We start from the raw sequence: 12,885 nt of genomic DNA on the forward strand, positions 1-12,885 counted from the left end.
AGAAGGTATAAATCCTTTGCTTCTAAATGTATTAAAGTAATAAGTAAAAAAATCTTCCCTCCTTCCATTTAATTTCACTTTACAGGTAACTACTCTTGAAAGACTAGTGTTTTATCTCTAGGTTATTTCTATGTTCCTACAAATACATTCAAACCTATGTTTATACATCTTTATCACTATATAAATAGTGATATAAATATATCACTTTATATATATATATTCATGTTCAAAGGTATATTCACATTTTAAAAACTGGATCATATATACATATATACACACACACATATATACATATATATACACACCATATAAATGCATGGCATACATATTACACATTTTTGTTGTTTAGTCGCTAAGTCGTGTCCAACACTTTTTCAACCCCACTGACTGTAGCCCACCAGGCTCTTCTCTCCATGAGATTACCCAGGCAAGAATACTAGAGTGGGTTGCCATTTACTTCTCCAGGGGCTCTTCCCAATCCAGGGATCGAACCTGCGTCTCCTGCAACTCATGCATTGGCAGGCAGATTCTTTACCACTGAGACACCTGGGAAGTGTCCACATATATATATATAGATATATAGATATGTGTGTGCGTGTGTGTGTTTCTCCAATTTACTTTTTCCTCTAATAGTGATTGATTCATTTCCATGTCCATACATAAGATGTTGTTTGCCCTTTATTCATTTTAAATAATAAAATGATTGTCATAAGCAACACATCTGCATCTCTCTTTGTCACTTTAACATGGGAAACCATCTGTCTCTCCCATTACAGTGTGATCTCCTTCGGAGAAGTGAACTATGTCTTGGTCCTGTTCCCCCATTCCTACAGTACAGCATAGTACACACTGTCTTGGAAATAGCAGATGTCAAAATATATTTGATAGTAAGATGACTAACTGAATGTAGAGGAAGAATATTAAAATTAATTCAGTTAAGCATTTACTATCCCCTGGCTGCACGCAGCCATGCCTCGCTCACTTTAGCTCACTAGCCTTCTTGCCACTTCTTAAGGCAGACCAAGCATGCCCCCACCTCTAGGCTGCATACACACCATTCTGTTTGCCTGATATCTTTTTCTCAGACATCACATGGATTGCTGCCTTACTCAGCTGATACATCATATCTTTCCTGAGGATGTTCCAGACCTTGTTTGTGAAACGAAATTTTTTGTTACTCTATCACTTTATCCTAATTATCTTTCTTCATACACAAATTAACACCAGGCATTATGCTATCTACCTATTTATTTACTTGTTTGTTGCCTTTCTCCCCCAATAATCCAAAGAGAGCTGGAACTTGTCAATTCTCTTCACTCCTATACTTTATGTGCCTTTCACAGTGACTGACAGGATAGATGCTCAATCAATACTCATTCAATAAATGAATGATTAATTTGTATTATATCCATTTTAAGCCTCTACTTTCCATATTGAGAGAATTAGCTAGATGCTTATTATCAAGTCTGGAAACTCAAGCTTCTGTTTGACACAGGTAACATGAGGCAATCATTTTCTTACCTTCAGCGTTTTCATTCTATTTGCAACTAAAGCATTCATTGGTATAACAAACACAAGGACCGCCACCCCTGCTAACACTGCTGGACCCAGCTCTTGCCAAAGGAGTGATACGGCCATCAGGATTTGAAAAGGAGCCGACCAAAGAAGATTGATGTTTGTCATCAAGTCCATGAGCTGCTGGGCATCTGTTACCATCAGGTTAATAATTTCCCCAGTAGAAAACTGTTTTCTAGAAACATTAGATAGAAGCAGGGCCTGGGAAAAGAGAAGCAGAATACTTACAGTTCTGTAGATCATGCAGGATCTTTACAGTCAAACAATGATAACTTTTAACTAAAACTAAAAAGATTTCTAGCTCTGAGCTTCCTTTCTATTCATTGGCACCCTTACTAAATCATCTAAAGTTTATCAATACAGAGTATACAGGTGAATCAATGAAAATCTAATGAAAGCTGTTTTTTTAATGATATAGTTTCAACCTTAAAGAGATTACAGTCTAGTAGTGGAGTCCACTCCCCTCCTACACACAGGCTGATTATAAGGGCTTCCAAGGACTCAGTAAAGAATCCGCCTGCGATGCAGGAGACCAGGGTTCAATCCCTGGATTGGGAAGATCCCCTGGAAAAGGAAATGGCTACCCACTCCAGAGGACCCTGGCCAGCAACAGCCCATGGGGTCGCAAAGAGTTGGACACAACTGAGGGACAAACACACACACACACACACACAAGTGTAACAGTAGCTAAGAAGGGCCATGAGGTAAGAGTATTGAAAAGCCTTCATTAGAAGATGGAAATACATCTTCTCTGTTCTTCCAAGGCCTAATTCTCCCTTTCCCTCTGTATATGTCATTTAATATTTGTATATTGAATTCAATATACTTAAGGCATCACTGACTCGATGGACCTGAGTCTGAGTGAACTCCGGGAGTTGGTGATGGACAGGGAAGCAGGCGTGCTGTGATTCATGGGGTCGCAAAGAGTCGGACACGACTGAGCGACTGAACTGAACTGAACTGAATACTTAAGGTTAACTACTGGTAATTTCTTACTAAGGCTAATATTAGAAATTCATTTATTTAATTTCCCACTCATTTAAAATTCCCAGAAAAATGCATGAAAGTGAAAGTGAAAGTTAGTTGCAGAGTCGTCTCCAGTTCTTTGCGATTCCATGGACTGCAGCCTGTCCTGCTCCTCTCTCCATGGAATTCCCCAGGCGAGAGTACTGCAGTGGGTTGCCATGTCCTTCCCCACGGGCCTTTCCAATCTGGGGATCGAACCCAGGTCTCCCACATTGCAGGTAGATTCTTTACCTGCTGAACCACAAGGGAAGCCTGGGAAGCTCAGAATGCCCAGGAAAAATGCATCAACAACTGTAAAATAAGCAGGAAATTGATATTCATACCAGAAATTAGGTGAAAGTCCCACCATATGCCAAAAGTTTTAAGAAACTCCTACCACACTGATTTAAAGAGAGACAGGATTGAGAGCTAGATCTAACAACGGTAAATAGGATACAGGGGACACTCAAGTTCTCTTCACTCAATAAATGACTAATACAAAGTCCAGAGAAAAAGCCCCTCTGGAAAATGAGTAGGCAGGGCCTTCAGTGGGACACTTCTAACATTCCCTAGCTTAAAACCCATGGGCTCAGGGCATATGGCAGTCTATGGGGCCAGCAGAGGAAAGGCACAACCCTGGGAGGTTCACAAGGGGTCAGGATCCTCCTAACCTTGATGGCTGCTGCAATGCTGAATCCTTTAATTTTCTGATACTGCCTTCCAAGGTATGGTGCTGATGATACGACCGAATAAATACTGGTCCCATAAGAGGAAATAAAAAAAGGAAAAAATACACTACGATAGTTAAGCTTCTAGCTATGTCTCCTCCAAAGGCAGCTTTTTAATCTCCCCTAATAAGTTACTGACCATTTAATGTGGCCAAGAAAAACAATGGAAATCCAAGAACAGTTATTCTCATTTCATTAAGACTACAGCATTTTTTTAAGTGAGATCCATTGATCTCTAATAGCATCCACCTCCAACTTACTATTATAAACAAATACAAACACTTTATCCTACTTTTCTAGAAGGAAAATATAAACTGACTTATGTAAAAACTAAAAGACTGGGTAGTTCAAAATAATCAAATTACCGAAGGAATCAAATAAATGCCCTCCTTTAGGAAAACACACAAAGCACAACTGTCATTAGCAAAGGCCATTAATAATTCTCAGGGAATTGGGTAATAAAATAAAGTCTTACCTTTTTAATTTTTTTTTTAATCCCCTTTTCCCTAGCACTTAGTCTATTCTCATTTGCTCACAGGGAGGCCATGTGCAGAGCCTTGTATCTGGCCCTTCAGACCAGGATTCCTCCTGTGAAATGAAACGGCCGAGCCTACACCTCAGCTGGGCGTCCACGTTCAGAAGCCATGTGTGACACAAAATCCAAGATGGTAGCTGCAGGCCACGTGCAGAGACGCTGCTCCGGGAACTGCCATCTGGAGCCTAAGCAGCCCAGCTGCCCCTGCTCCAATTCCGCAAGAACCTCATTTTGAGAGATCCCTATAAAGCAGCCTTACCTACTGCCTATTGGAGGAGTGGGTGCTCAAGAGAACAGGCCCACACCTCTTCATTATCTGATCAAAGAATAACACCTTCCTTCGCTTCTGAACAGAACTCAGATGCTCGAAGGGCACTAGGCAGAAGGACCCTTGTTGGGGTCCCACTCAGGAAGACTGCTAATACAACCTTGTGACGCCTTAATTTTTGAAACTTCATTCATGTCATTGATTGCATTTGCTCTAAAAAAAGTGTTAGTTGCTCAGTCGTATTCGATTCTTTGTGAAAATGTGGACCATAGCCCGCCAGGCTCCTCTGTCCATGGAATTATCTGGGCAAGAATACTGGAATGGGTAACCATTTCCTTCTCCAGGAGATCTTCCTGACCCAGGGACTGAACCTGAGCCTCTTGTGTCTCCTGCATTGCAGGCAGAGTCTTTACCATCTGAGCCACCAGGGAAGCCATAGAAAGGCCCAGATAAAGCATATATGGCTCCCAGCCTCAAGAATCCTTTTTATGGACTGGAAATATCTTGTTTATTACTGACCTCAATTCAGTAATGGTTCATTGTGTCACATGATTATGAAATTTGCTGTGCAATTTCACATTCTCCCTCATATATTTGTTCTTTGCTGAATTTTTTTGCCACAGCCCTGGTTCATATATTTATTTCTTGAACTATTTTTCCTGACCACCCTAGCTCTGAGTCATAGACATTATATAATTTAGAGCTGGAAGAGCCCTAAACATTTTTATCCCAGTGGTTACCATACTTCTAATGAGTCATGGTGTATGTAAAGGTGAATCCTCATAAATCTATGAGAATTCATTTTCTTCAGCTCTTTTGGATGCAGAAAAGTATGCCAGGATTCTCTCTTCTCTTTCTGATCACATTTAAGTATCTCTATTTTAAAGAATGGAAAAAGAATTTTATCAATTTTCTTTATACTATATTCTTCCCACAATTAAGGAAAGAATATCCTTGAGGCACAAATGTAGACAGTCTAACTATGGATATAAAATTTAATTGAAATTAAAAATTTACTTCCTTGCTCTTACTTGCCAGGTTTTCAGTTTCAACAGTCATATGTGATTAGTAGCTACCATACTGCACAATGTGGATATAGAATAATTTAAAAATCACAAAAACTTCTACTGGATGGCATTTGACAAAGAGCCCACAGGCTGCCCACATTAAGCACAGGACTAACTGATGCTGCTTTTGAAACATATGTTGTTCTTAGTCCTCAAAAACTCTCATGGAGCCTGTAATTGGGAGTGAAGGAATAACAAAACTGAGTTTTGAGACCCAAAGACTCATGAAGTGGTCAAGTAGAAAGAGGTCCGTGTTCTTCCCCACAAACCTTAAAAATGAAGTCCCTTGAACTTCACTAGAGTAGCAACAGTCATGCGGATGGGTAGAGATAAAGAGCTTTCTAACACCTCCCCTCCTCACCAGGAAAAGGATGTGAAACTAGCTTTACCCAAGTCTAGTAATGAATTCCTGATGAAGGAGTGCCAATGTCAGATGAATATGAGTTATCTGGTCATCAATGAGAGCTGAGGCTATGGAAACATGATAAACGTCAGAATCCTAAAATCTGTAAAGGAGACAAGAGATCTAATAACCCCAATTAGTCCCTTTGGAAAGCAGACATAGGATAAGAGATTCACAAGACTGCCTTATATTCGTGTCACCGCAATAGGCTACCCAGGGCATCTGAACACTACAGGTCACTGACTAATGGCTTCTGCTGCTTGTCTGATGGACTAAGAATCACATTTTAATCCACACTGCAGGACCCACGGGACCCCTCTGATCTTAGAATGCTCTCTGTTGTTAAACAATCTCTAAAGACCCGTAGAGTCTCACTCCTGCAGATGCTCTTCCCCTTACACTGTCTCCAGGGTCTCCTTGCTCTTGCTATAATGTGCTCACCCACAAGACTTGACTCTCCTTTTCATTTCTGATGGTTTGCTTCAATTTCTACTGCTGTCTATTCTTTTATACTTGTTCAGTTCAGTTCAGTTCAGTCGCTCAGTCGTGTCCGACTCTTTGCCACCCCATGAATCGCAGCACGCCAAGCCTCCCTGTCCATCACCAATTCCTGGAGTTCACTCAGACTCATGTCCATCAAGTCCGTGATGCCATCCAGCCATCTCATCCTCTGTCGTCCTCTTCTCCTCCTGCCCCCAATACCTCCCAGCATCAGAGTCTTTTCCAATGAGTCAACTCTTCGCATGAGGTGGCCAAAGTACTGGAGTTTCAGCTTTAGCATCATTCCTTCCAAAGAAATCCATTCAAATCCTATATCCAAACTCCAAGGCCTTAATCAATGAGTGAAGACCTGTTCCCTTTAGGCCATATATGTGAAACAGATGTTAGCATTTAAACTGATTCCTAGATTCTTTAATATTTGTATTTCATATCTTTTCTCTATATTTGTATTTCTCAGAAGTTACAACCTGTAGAATTACAAACAGCCTCTCTGACCCTGTATCTGGGGTGTGTTCAGTTCAGTTCAGTTCAGTCGGTCAGTCGTGTCTGACTCTGCAACCCCACGAATTGCAGCACGCCAGGCCTCCCTGTCCATCACCAACTCCCGGAGTTTGCTCAAACTCATGTCCATCGAGTTAGTGATGCCATCCAGCCATCTCATCCTCTGTCGTCCCCTTCTTCTCCCTGCGCCCAATCCCTCCTGGCATCAGGGTCTTTTCCAATGAGTCAACTCTTTGCATGAGGTGGCCAAAGTATTGGAGTTTCAGCTTCAACATCAGTCCCTCCGATGAACACCCAGGACTGGTCTCCTTTAGGATAGACTGGTTGGACCTCCTTGCAGTCCAAGGGACTCTCAAGAGTCTTCTCCAACACCACAGTTCAAAGCACCAATTCTTTGGCTCTCAGCTTTCTTCACAGTCCAACTCTCACATCCATACATGACCACAGAAAAACCATAGCCTTGACTAGCCAGACCTTTTGTTGGCAAAGCAATGTCTCTGCTTTTTAATATGCTATCTAGGTTGGTCATAACTTTCCTTCCAAGGAGTAAGTGTCTTTTAATTTCATGGCTGCAGTCACCATCTGCAGTGATTTTGGAGCCCCAAAAAATAAAGTCTGACACTGTTTCCACTGTTTCCTCATCTATTTGCCATGAAGTGATGGGACCAGATGCCATGATCTTTGTTTTCTGAATGTTGAGCTTTAAGCCAACTTTTTCACTCTCCTCTTTCACTTTCATGAGGAGGCTTTTTAGTTCCTCTTCACTTTCTGCCATAAGGGTGGTGTCATCTGCATATCTGAGGTTATTGATATTTCTCCTGGCAATCTTGATTCCAGCTTGTGCTTCTTCCAGCCCAATGTTTCTCATGATGTACTCTGCATAGAAGTTAAATAAGCAGTGTGATCATATACAGCCTTGACATACTCCTTTTCCTATTTGGAACCAGTCTGTTGTTCCATGTCCAGTTCTAACTGTTGCTTCCTGACCTGCATACAGGTTCCTCAAGAGGCAGGTCAGGTGGTCTGGTATTCCCATCTTTTTCAGAATTTTCCACAGTTTATTGTGATCCACACAGTCAAAGGCTTTGGCTATAGTCAATAAAGCACTGTGACACAGAGCTAATTATACAGGACTTCCCTGGTGGCTCAAATGGTAAAGAATCTGCCTGCAATGCGGAAGACCCAGGTTCAATGCCTAGGTCGTAAAGATCCACTGGAGAAGGAAATGGCAACACACTCTAGTATTTTTGCCTGGGAAATTCCATGGACAGTCCAAGGGGTCGCAAAGAGTTGAACACAACTGAGCAATTAACACTTTCAGTTTCGCACAGAGCTAGGTTCACTGCAAGTTCAGTTATATTCTGGCTCATTTGGGCTTGGATCATTCTAGAATCTCTAAAATCACTTGCTGCCTCCATTTTGGCCTAATATGTCCAAATGATCTGTGACACTTCATGTCCAGGTCAACAAATCCTACAGTTTTCCCAAAGATTATTTCAAGGCTCCTTTCTATGTGAAACCTTCCTTAACTGCCTTCAAATATTGTAAATTTCCTGCTCATCTGATTTCTTAAAACATCTGCATTTATTGATAGTTTCACACATTTATTATGTATGCTTAATAGTCCCCTAGTTTTGAAGGTAATGGCTCATTTATTCATTTACTCAGTCTTCCAACTTTTATAAAAATATGTGAAAGCCACTGTCTTAGATGATAAAGGTACAATAGGTAAGTTAAGTTCCTATTCCAAATCTGAAGAGCACAGATTGACAGTTCAGTTCCAGTCGCTCAGTTGTGTCCGACAGATTGACAGAGGACTACAGAATAAGAGGGCAAAATATATTTTTGACTGAATAACTCAGTAATAACAACAGAAAGGAGGAAGCCTTTTAATTGTTTATAATTATGATGTAAATATGCTCTGAATGATAAAGAGGTGACATTTAAAACTGCATTTTCAAGAAAGGACAAATTAAACTTTAGAGTTATGCTAGGTATAAGGGTCAACCAGCTTTTGGGGTCAGTAGGAGGGGGCTTAGACTCAAAGATAAATATATAACAACTCTGTAGAGAAGTATGGCTTTGTTTCATGAAAAAGTAGAGTGAGCAGAGGAAGAAGTAAAAGGTATTATGTAGAAGGAAAATGACCATGGAAATTAATTTATTGATACATAAATACAGACAATCATGAAATAGTCAATTCCATTCATTTTCTGAGGAGGAGTTAAGTGACATGAAGAGTGGACAAAGAACATCATTTAGTTTCAGGCATTAGGGTTGACTAGAAGCTTCAGGAAATATAGAGAGAGGACCCTGTAAAGAAATTGATGTAACCAATATTGATGAGTCAAAGTTATTTTTCAGCAAAATAAATATATATTCAAAGAGCATGCTAGAAATTTTTAAAATACTGCTTCCATTTTTTCAGATCCCTTATTTTAAAGCACATATTGGACACAGTCCACTTAGAAACTTGGAATTTCTTAAATCTCTTACCTTTTTGTAGATCAGTCCAATTACAGCTGTCTTAATTTTTGCTGAAGTGAGCATTTTAAAACGCTGGTATTGCTGAAGGATCAGGGTTTGCAAAAAGACTACAACAAAAAGCGCCAAAGCATAGCCATAACCACTCCAGCTAAAATCTGGGCGTTGTTCACAGAAAAGGATCATTTGCCTGAAGGTCATATACAAATTGAGAAAAGGGAAGAAGTGTTAAACATCCAAAGTAATAAAATACATGTGTGAACTAAGTACTGTCAAAATGTTACACACACACACACATACACACACACATTCTGGCCTACTCTTTTTATCCACTTGTCCAATTTTGCATCCTTCCTCCCTTTGTTTTCACTCACGCTTTATATAAATAAGGCCAGATGCCGGAGACCTGAGTTCTATTCTAGGAGGAAATGGCAGCCCACTCCAGTATTCTTGCCTGGCAAATCCTATTCACAGAGGAGCCTGGCAGGCTACAATCCATGGGGTCACAAAAGAATCGGACACGACTGAGTGACTGAGCACACACTCACACTCAATCAACACTTAGCTTCTCAGGCTTCTGGGTAGAAAGGTATTTTATAGTTTTCACACGGTAATCTCATCAATATTGTACAGGAGGTGATGACCAAAACCATTCCAAAGACAAAGAAATTCCAGAAAGCGAAGTGGTTGTATGAAGAGGCCTTACAAATAGCTGAGAAAAGAAGAGAAGCAAAAGGCAAAGGAGAAAAGGAAAGATATATCCACCTGAACACGGAGTCCCAGAGAATAGCACAGAGAGATAAGAAAGCCTTCTTAAGTGAACAGTGCAAAGAAATAGAGGAAAACAATAGAATGAGAAAGGCTAAAGATCTCTTCAAGAAAACTGGAGATACAAAAGGAACATTTCATGCGAAGATGGGCACAATAAAGGACAGAAATGGTATGGACCTAACAGAAGCAGAAGGTATTAAGAAGAGGTGGCAAGAATACACAGAAGAACTCTACAAAAAAAGTCTTAATGACCCAGATATCCATGATGGTGTGGGCACTCCCCTTAAGCCACCTCATTGGAAAAGACCCGGATGCTGGAAAGGATTGAGGGCAGGGCAAGAAGTGAGTGACAGAAGATGAGGTGGCTGGATGGCATCACCAAGTCTGAGCAAATTCCGGGAGATGGTGAAAGACAAGGAGGACTTGCATGCTGCAGTTCATGGGGTTGCAAACATTCGGACATGACTTAGTGACTGAACAACAACAAGGAAGCCCCTTAAAGACTCAGCATCCAGGGTACCCTCTTTCTAACACAGGCTAAAATTCCAAACTCTCAGAAAAAAAGGAGGAATTCAGCATGGATCACGTATAAAACAGTCTGGTCACATCGAACTACTCTTATCAACTAGGGTAAGTGGGAACCCTCCTGAAATTCAAGTTCTAATTGCCAGCCTGAGGCCAGCCATATAAACAATCTTTCCAAAGGACGGCAGTCAGGTCTGTTAATTTAATTCTGCAGAAAATCTAATGCGTATTTCAAATTTAGCAAATTGCTCTCCTTACTCTTTTCTGAGCCTTCTGTATGTCAGTAAATGGTAATTCATTCATCTTGTGACAAACAAAAACTCTGAAGGCACCATGACTCCTTTTTTTTTCCTCTCAACCTACATTCAACTATCAAGGTATAATGTTGACTCTACTTTGAAAATAAAGCCAGAATCTGACCACTATCACCTTCCTTGCCGCAATCTTGAAGCTGCCATTGACTTTTGCCTGGATTACCATAGTTGGCTAATAGCAGCTGCTTCTTCCACTCTTGCTCCTCTTTACGTCATTTTCTAGATAGCTACTAGAGTGATTCCTATGAAACTGCAGTCTAATGATATCATTCTATGCTCAAAATCTTCCAGAGGTTTCCTTTCTAACACGAAATGAAAGCCTGTATCATCACATTCTCTGCATGTGTGCTGAATTGCTCAGTTGTGTCCAGCTCTTTGCAACCCCATGGACTGCAGCCTGCCAGGCTCCTCTGTCTATGGAATTCTCCAGGCAAGAATACTGGAGTGGGTTGCCAATTCCTATTCCAGGGGATCTTCTTGACCCAGGAGTTGAACCTGAGTCTCCTGCATCTCCTGTATTGCAGACAGAGTCTTTACTGCCGAAACACTGGCGAAGCCCCACTCACATTCTGTAAGGCCTTTCAACATCTTTTTAGCTGCCCACACTCAATCTTTTTTTTCTCCCTGCCCCCACAATGTCTTTATTTTTTTTTTAAATTGGAATATACTTGCTTTACAATGTTGTGTTAGTTTATGCTTTTCAACATCACAAATCGGCTATAAGTATATATTTATTAACCTCCCTCTTGAGCCTCCCTCCCAGCCCCCAAACCTATCCCTCTAGCTCATCACAGAGCACTGAGCCGAGCTCCCTGTGCTATACAGCGGCTTTGCACTAGCTGTCTATGTTACGCATGGTATATACGCATGTATATATCAGACCTCAGTCTTACCGCTTTTCCTCTCAGCTTCCCTGCTCCACTCACTTGTGTCCTATGAGTCTTCAAAAATACCAAGCATGCTGCTGTCTCATAGCTTTAGCTCTCTTTGTTCTTCCTATTTGCAACAGATATATCTCGGCTTTCTCCCTTACTTCGTTCAGAACTGTGTTAAGTTTCACCATTATAACCAATGTCTTCCCTAACCACCTCACAGAAAACAGCAACTTCCAGTGACCAGTGTCGCTACCTCACTGTACTGTTTTCCTTAGCAGTAATTACCTCTTAATAAAATTTATACTTATTCATTTATTGTTTATCTCTCCCTTCTAGGTGTCATCAGAGCAGGGACTTTTTGATTTTTGCTCAATTCCCATGGGCTACTTAGGACAGTTTGGCATATAACGTGAACGTGAAGTTGCTCAGTCGTGTCCGACTCTTTGCGACCCCGTGGACTATAGCCTACCAGGTTCCTTTGTCCATGGGATTTTCCAGGCAATAGTACTGGAGTGGATTGCCATTTCCTTCTCCAAGGGATCTTCCCAACCCAGGGATCGAACCTGGGTCTCCCTCACCGTAGACAGACGCTTTACCGTCTGAGCCACCAGGGAAGTCGTTTGGCATATAGTAGGTGCTTAAGAAATATGGGCCAAATATGTGCCTGGATGTGATTTGGGATCTGGCAACTCAGAATTAATTTTATTTTCATGAATTAAATTGTTCTTAAAAACTCCAAATTGAAAACATTCAAAACAAAAAATTTATAATAATTGGTTAATAAAAAAATCTTTCCTTATACCCTTGGAGGCATATAATCAAGGAGACATATAATCAAAGACTCAATTTTACTGTCTGCTCATGAATCCTTGCATATGGACACTATTAGAAACAGAAATTACTTAAATATTTTCTCTATATTTACACATAAATACATGTATTATTATGTATTATTATTTGCTTGGCTGATAAAGTTCAGTTCCAAAAATTCACTCAGTTGTGTCCAATTCTTTGCAACCCCATGGACTACAAAGTCTATGGAATTTTCCAGGCTAGAATACTAGAGTGGGTAGCTGTTCCCTTCTCCAAGAAATCTTCCCAACCCAGGGATTGAACTTAGGTCTCCTGTATTGCAGGTGGATTCTTTACCAGTTGAGCCACAAAGGAAGCCCACACATAAATACATGCATATATATATTTATATAGTATTACCTTGGCTATTTATAAGGCCTCCCCAGACAGCCATTTTGCTTTTTTGCATTTCTTTTCCATGGGGATGGTCTTGATCCCTGTCTCCTGTACAACGTCACGAACCTCATTCCATAGTTCATCA

General features: G+C 40.7%; 1 protein-coding gene across 1 annotated transcript in view; it reads right to left on the reverse strand.

Annotated features, from left to right (window-relative positions):
- The window catches only part of LOC138077595 (multidrug resistance-associated protein 1-like), a 92,481-nt gene that overhangs the window by 59,266 nt on the left and 20,330 nt on the right, over positions 1-12,885 (reverse strand). Inside the window, exons 5-6 of the mRNA XM_068969683.1 lie at positions 9,080-9,257; positions 1,522-1,776 (exon numbers count right to left, since the gene is read on the reverse strand). Of these exons, the coding sequence (XP_068825784.1) occupies positions 1,522-1,776; positions 9,080-9,257 (433 nt within the window). The remainder of the gene's footprint in view (positions 1-1,521; positions 1,777-9,079; positions 9,258-12,885) is intronic.

The sequence above is a fragment of the Capricornis sumatraensis genome, chromosome 1 (genome assembly GCF_032405125.1).
Source record: "Capricornis sumatraensis isolate serow.1 chromosome 1, serow.2, whole genome shotgun sequence".
NCBI classification, from domain to species: domain Eukaryota; kingdom Metazoa; phylum Chordata; class Mammalia; order Artiodactyla; family Bovidae; genus Capricornis; species Capricornis sumatraensis.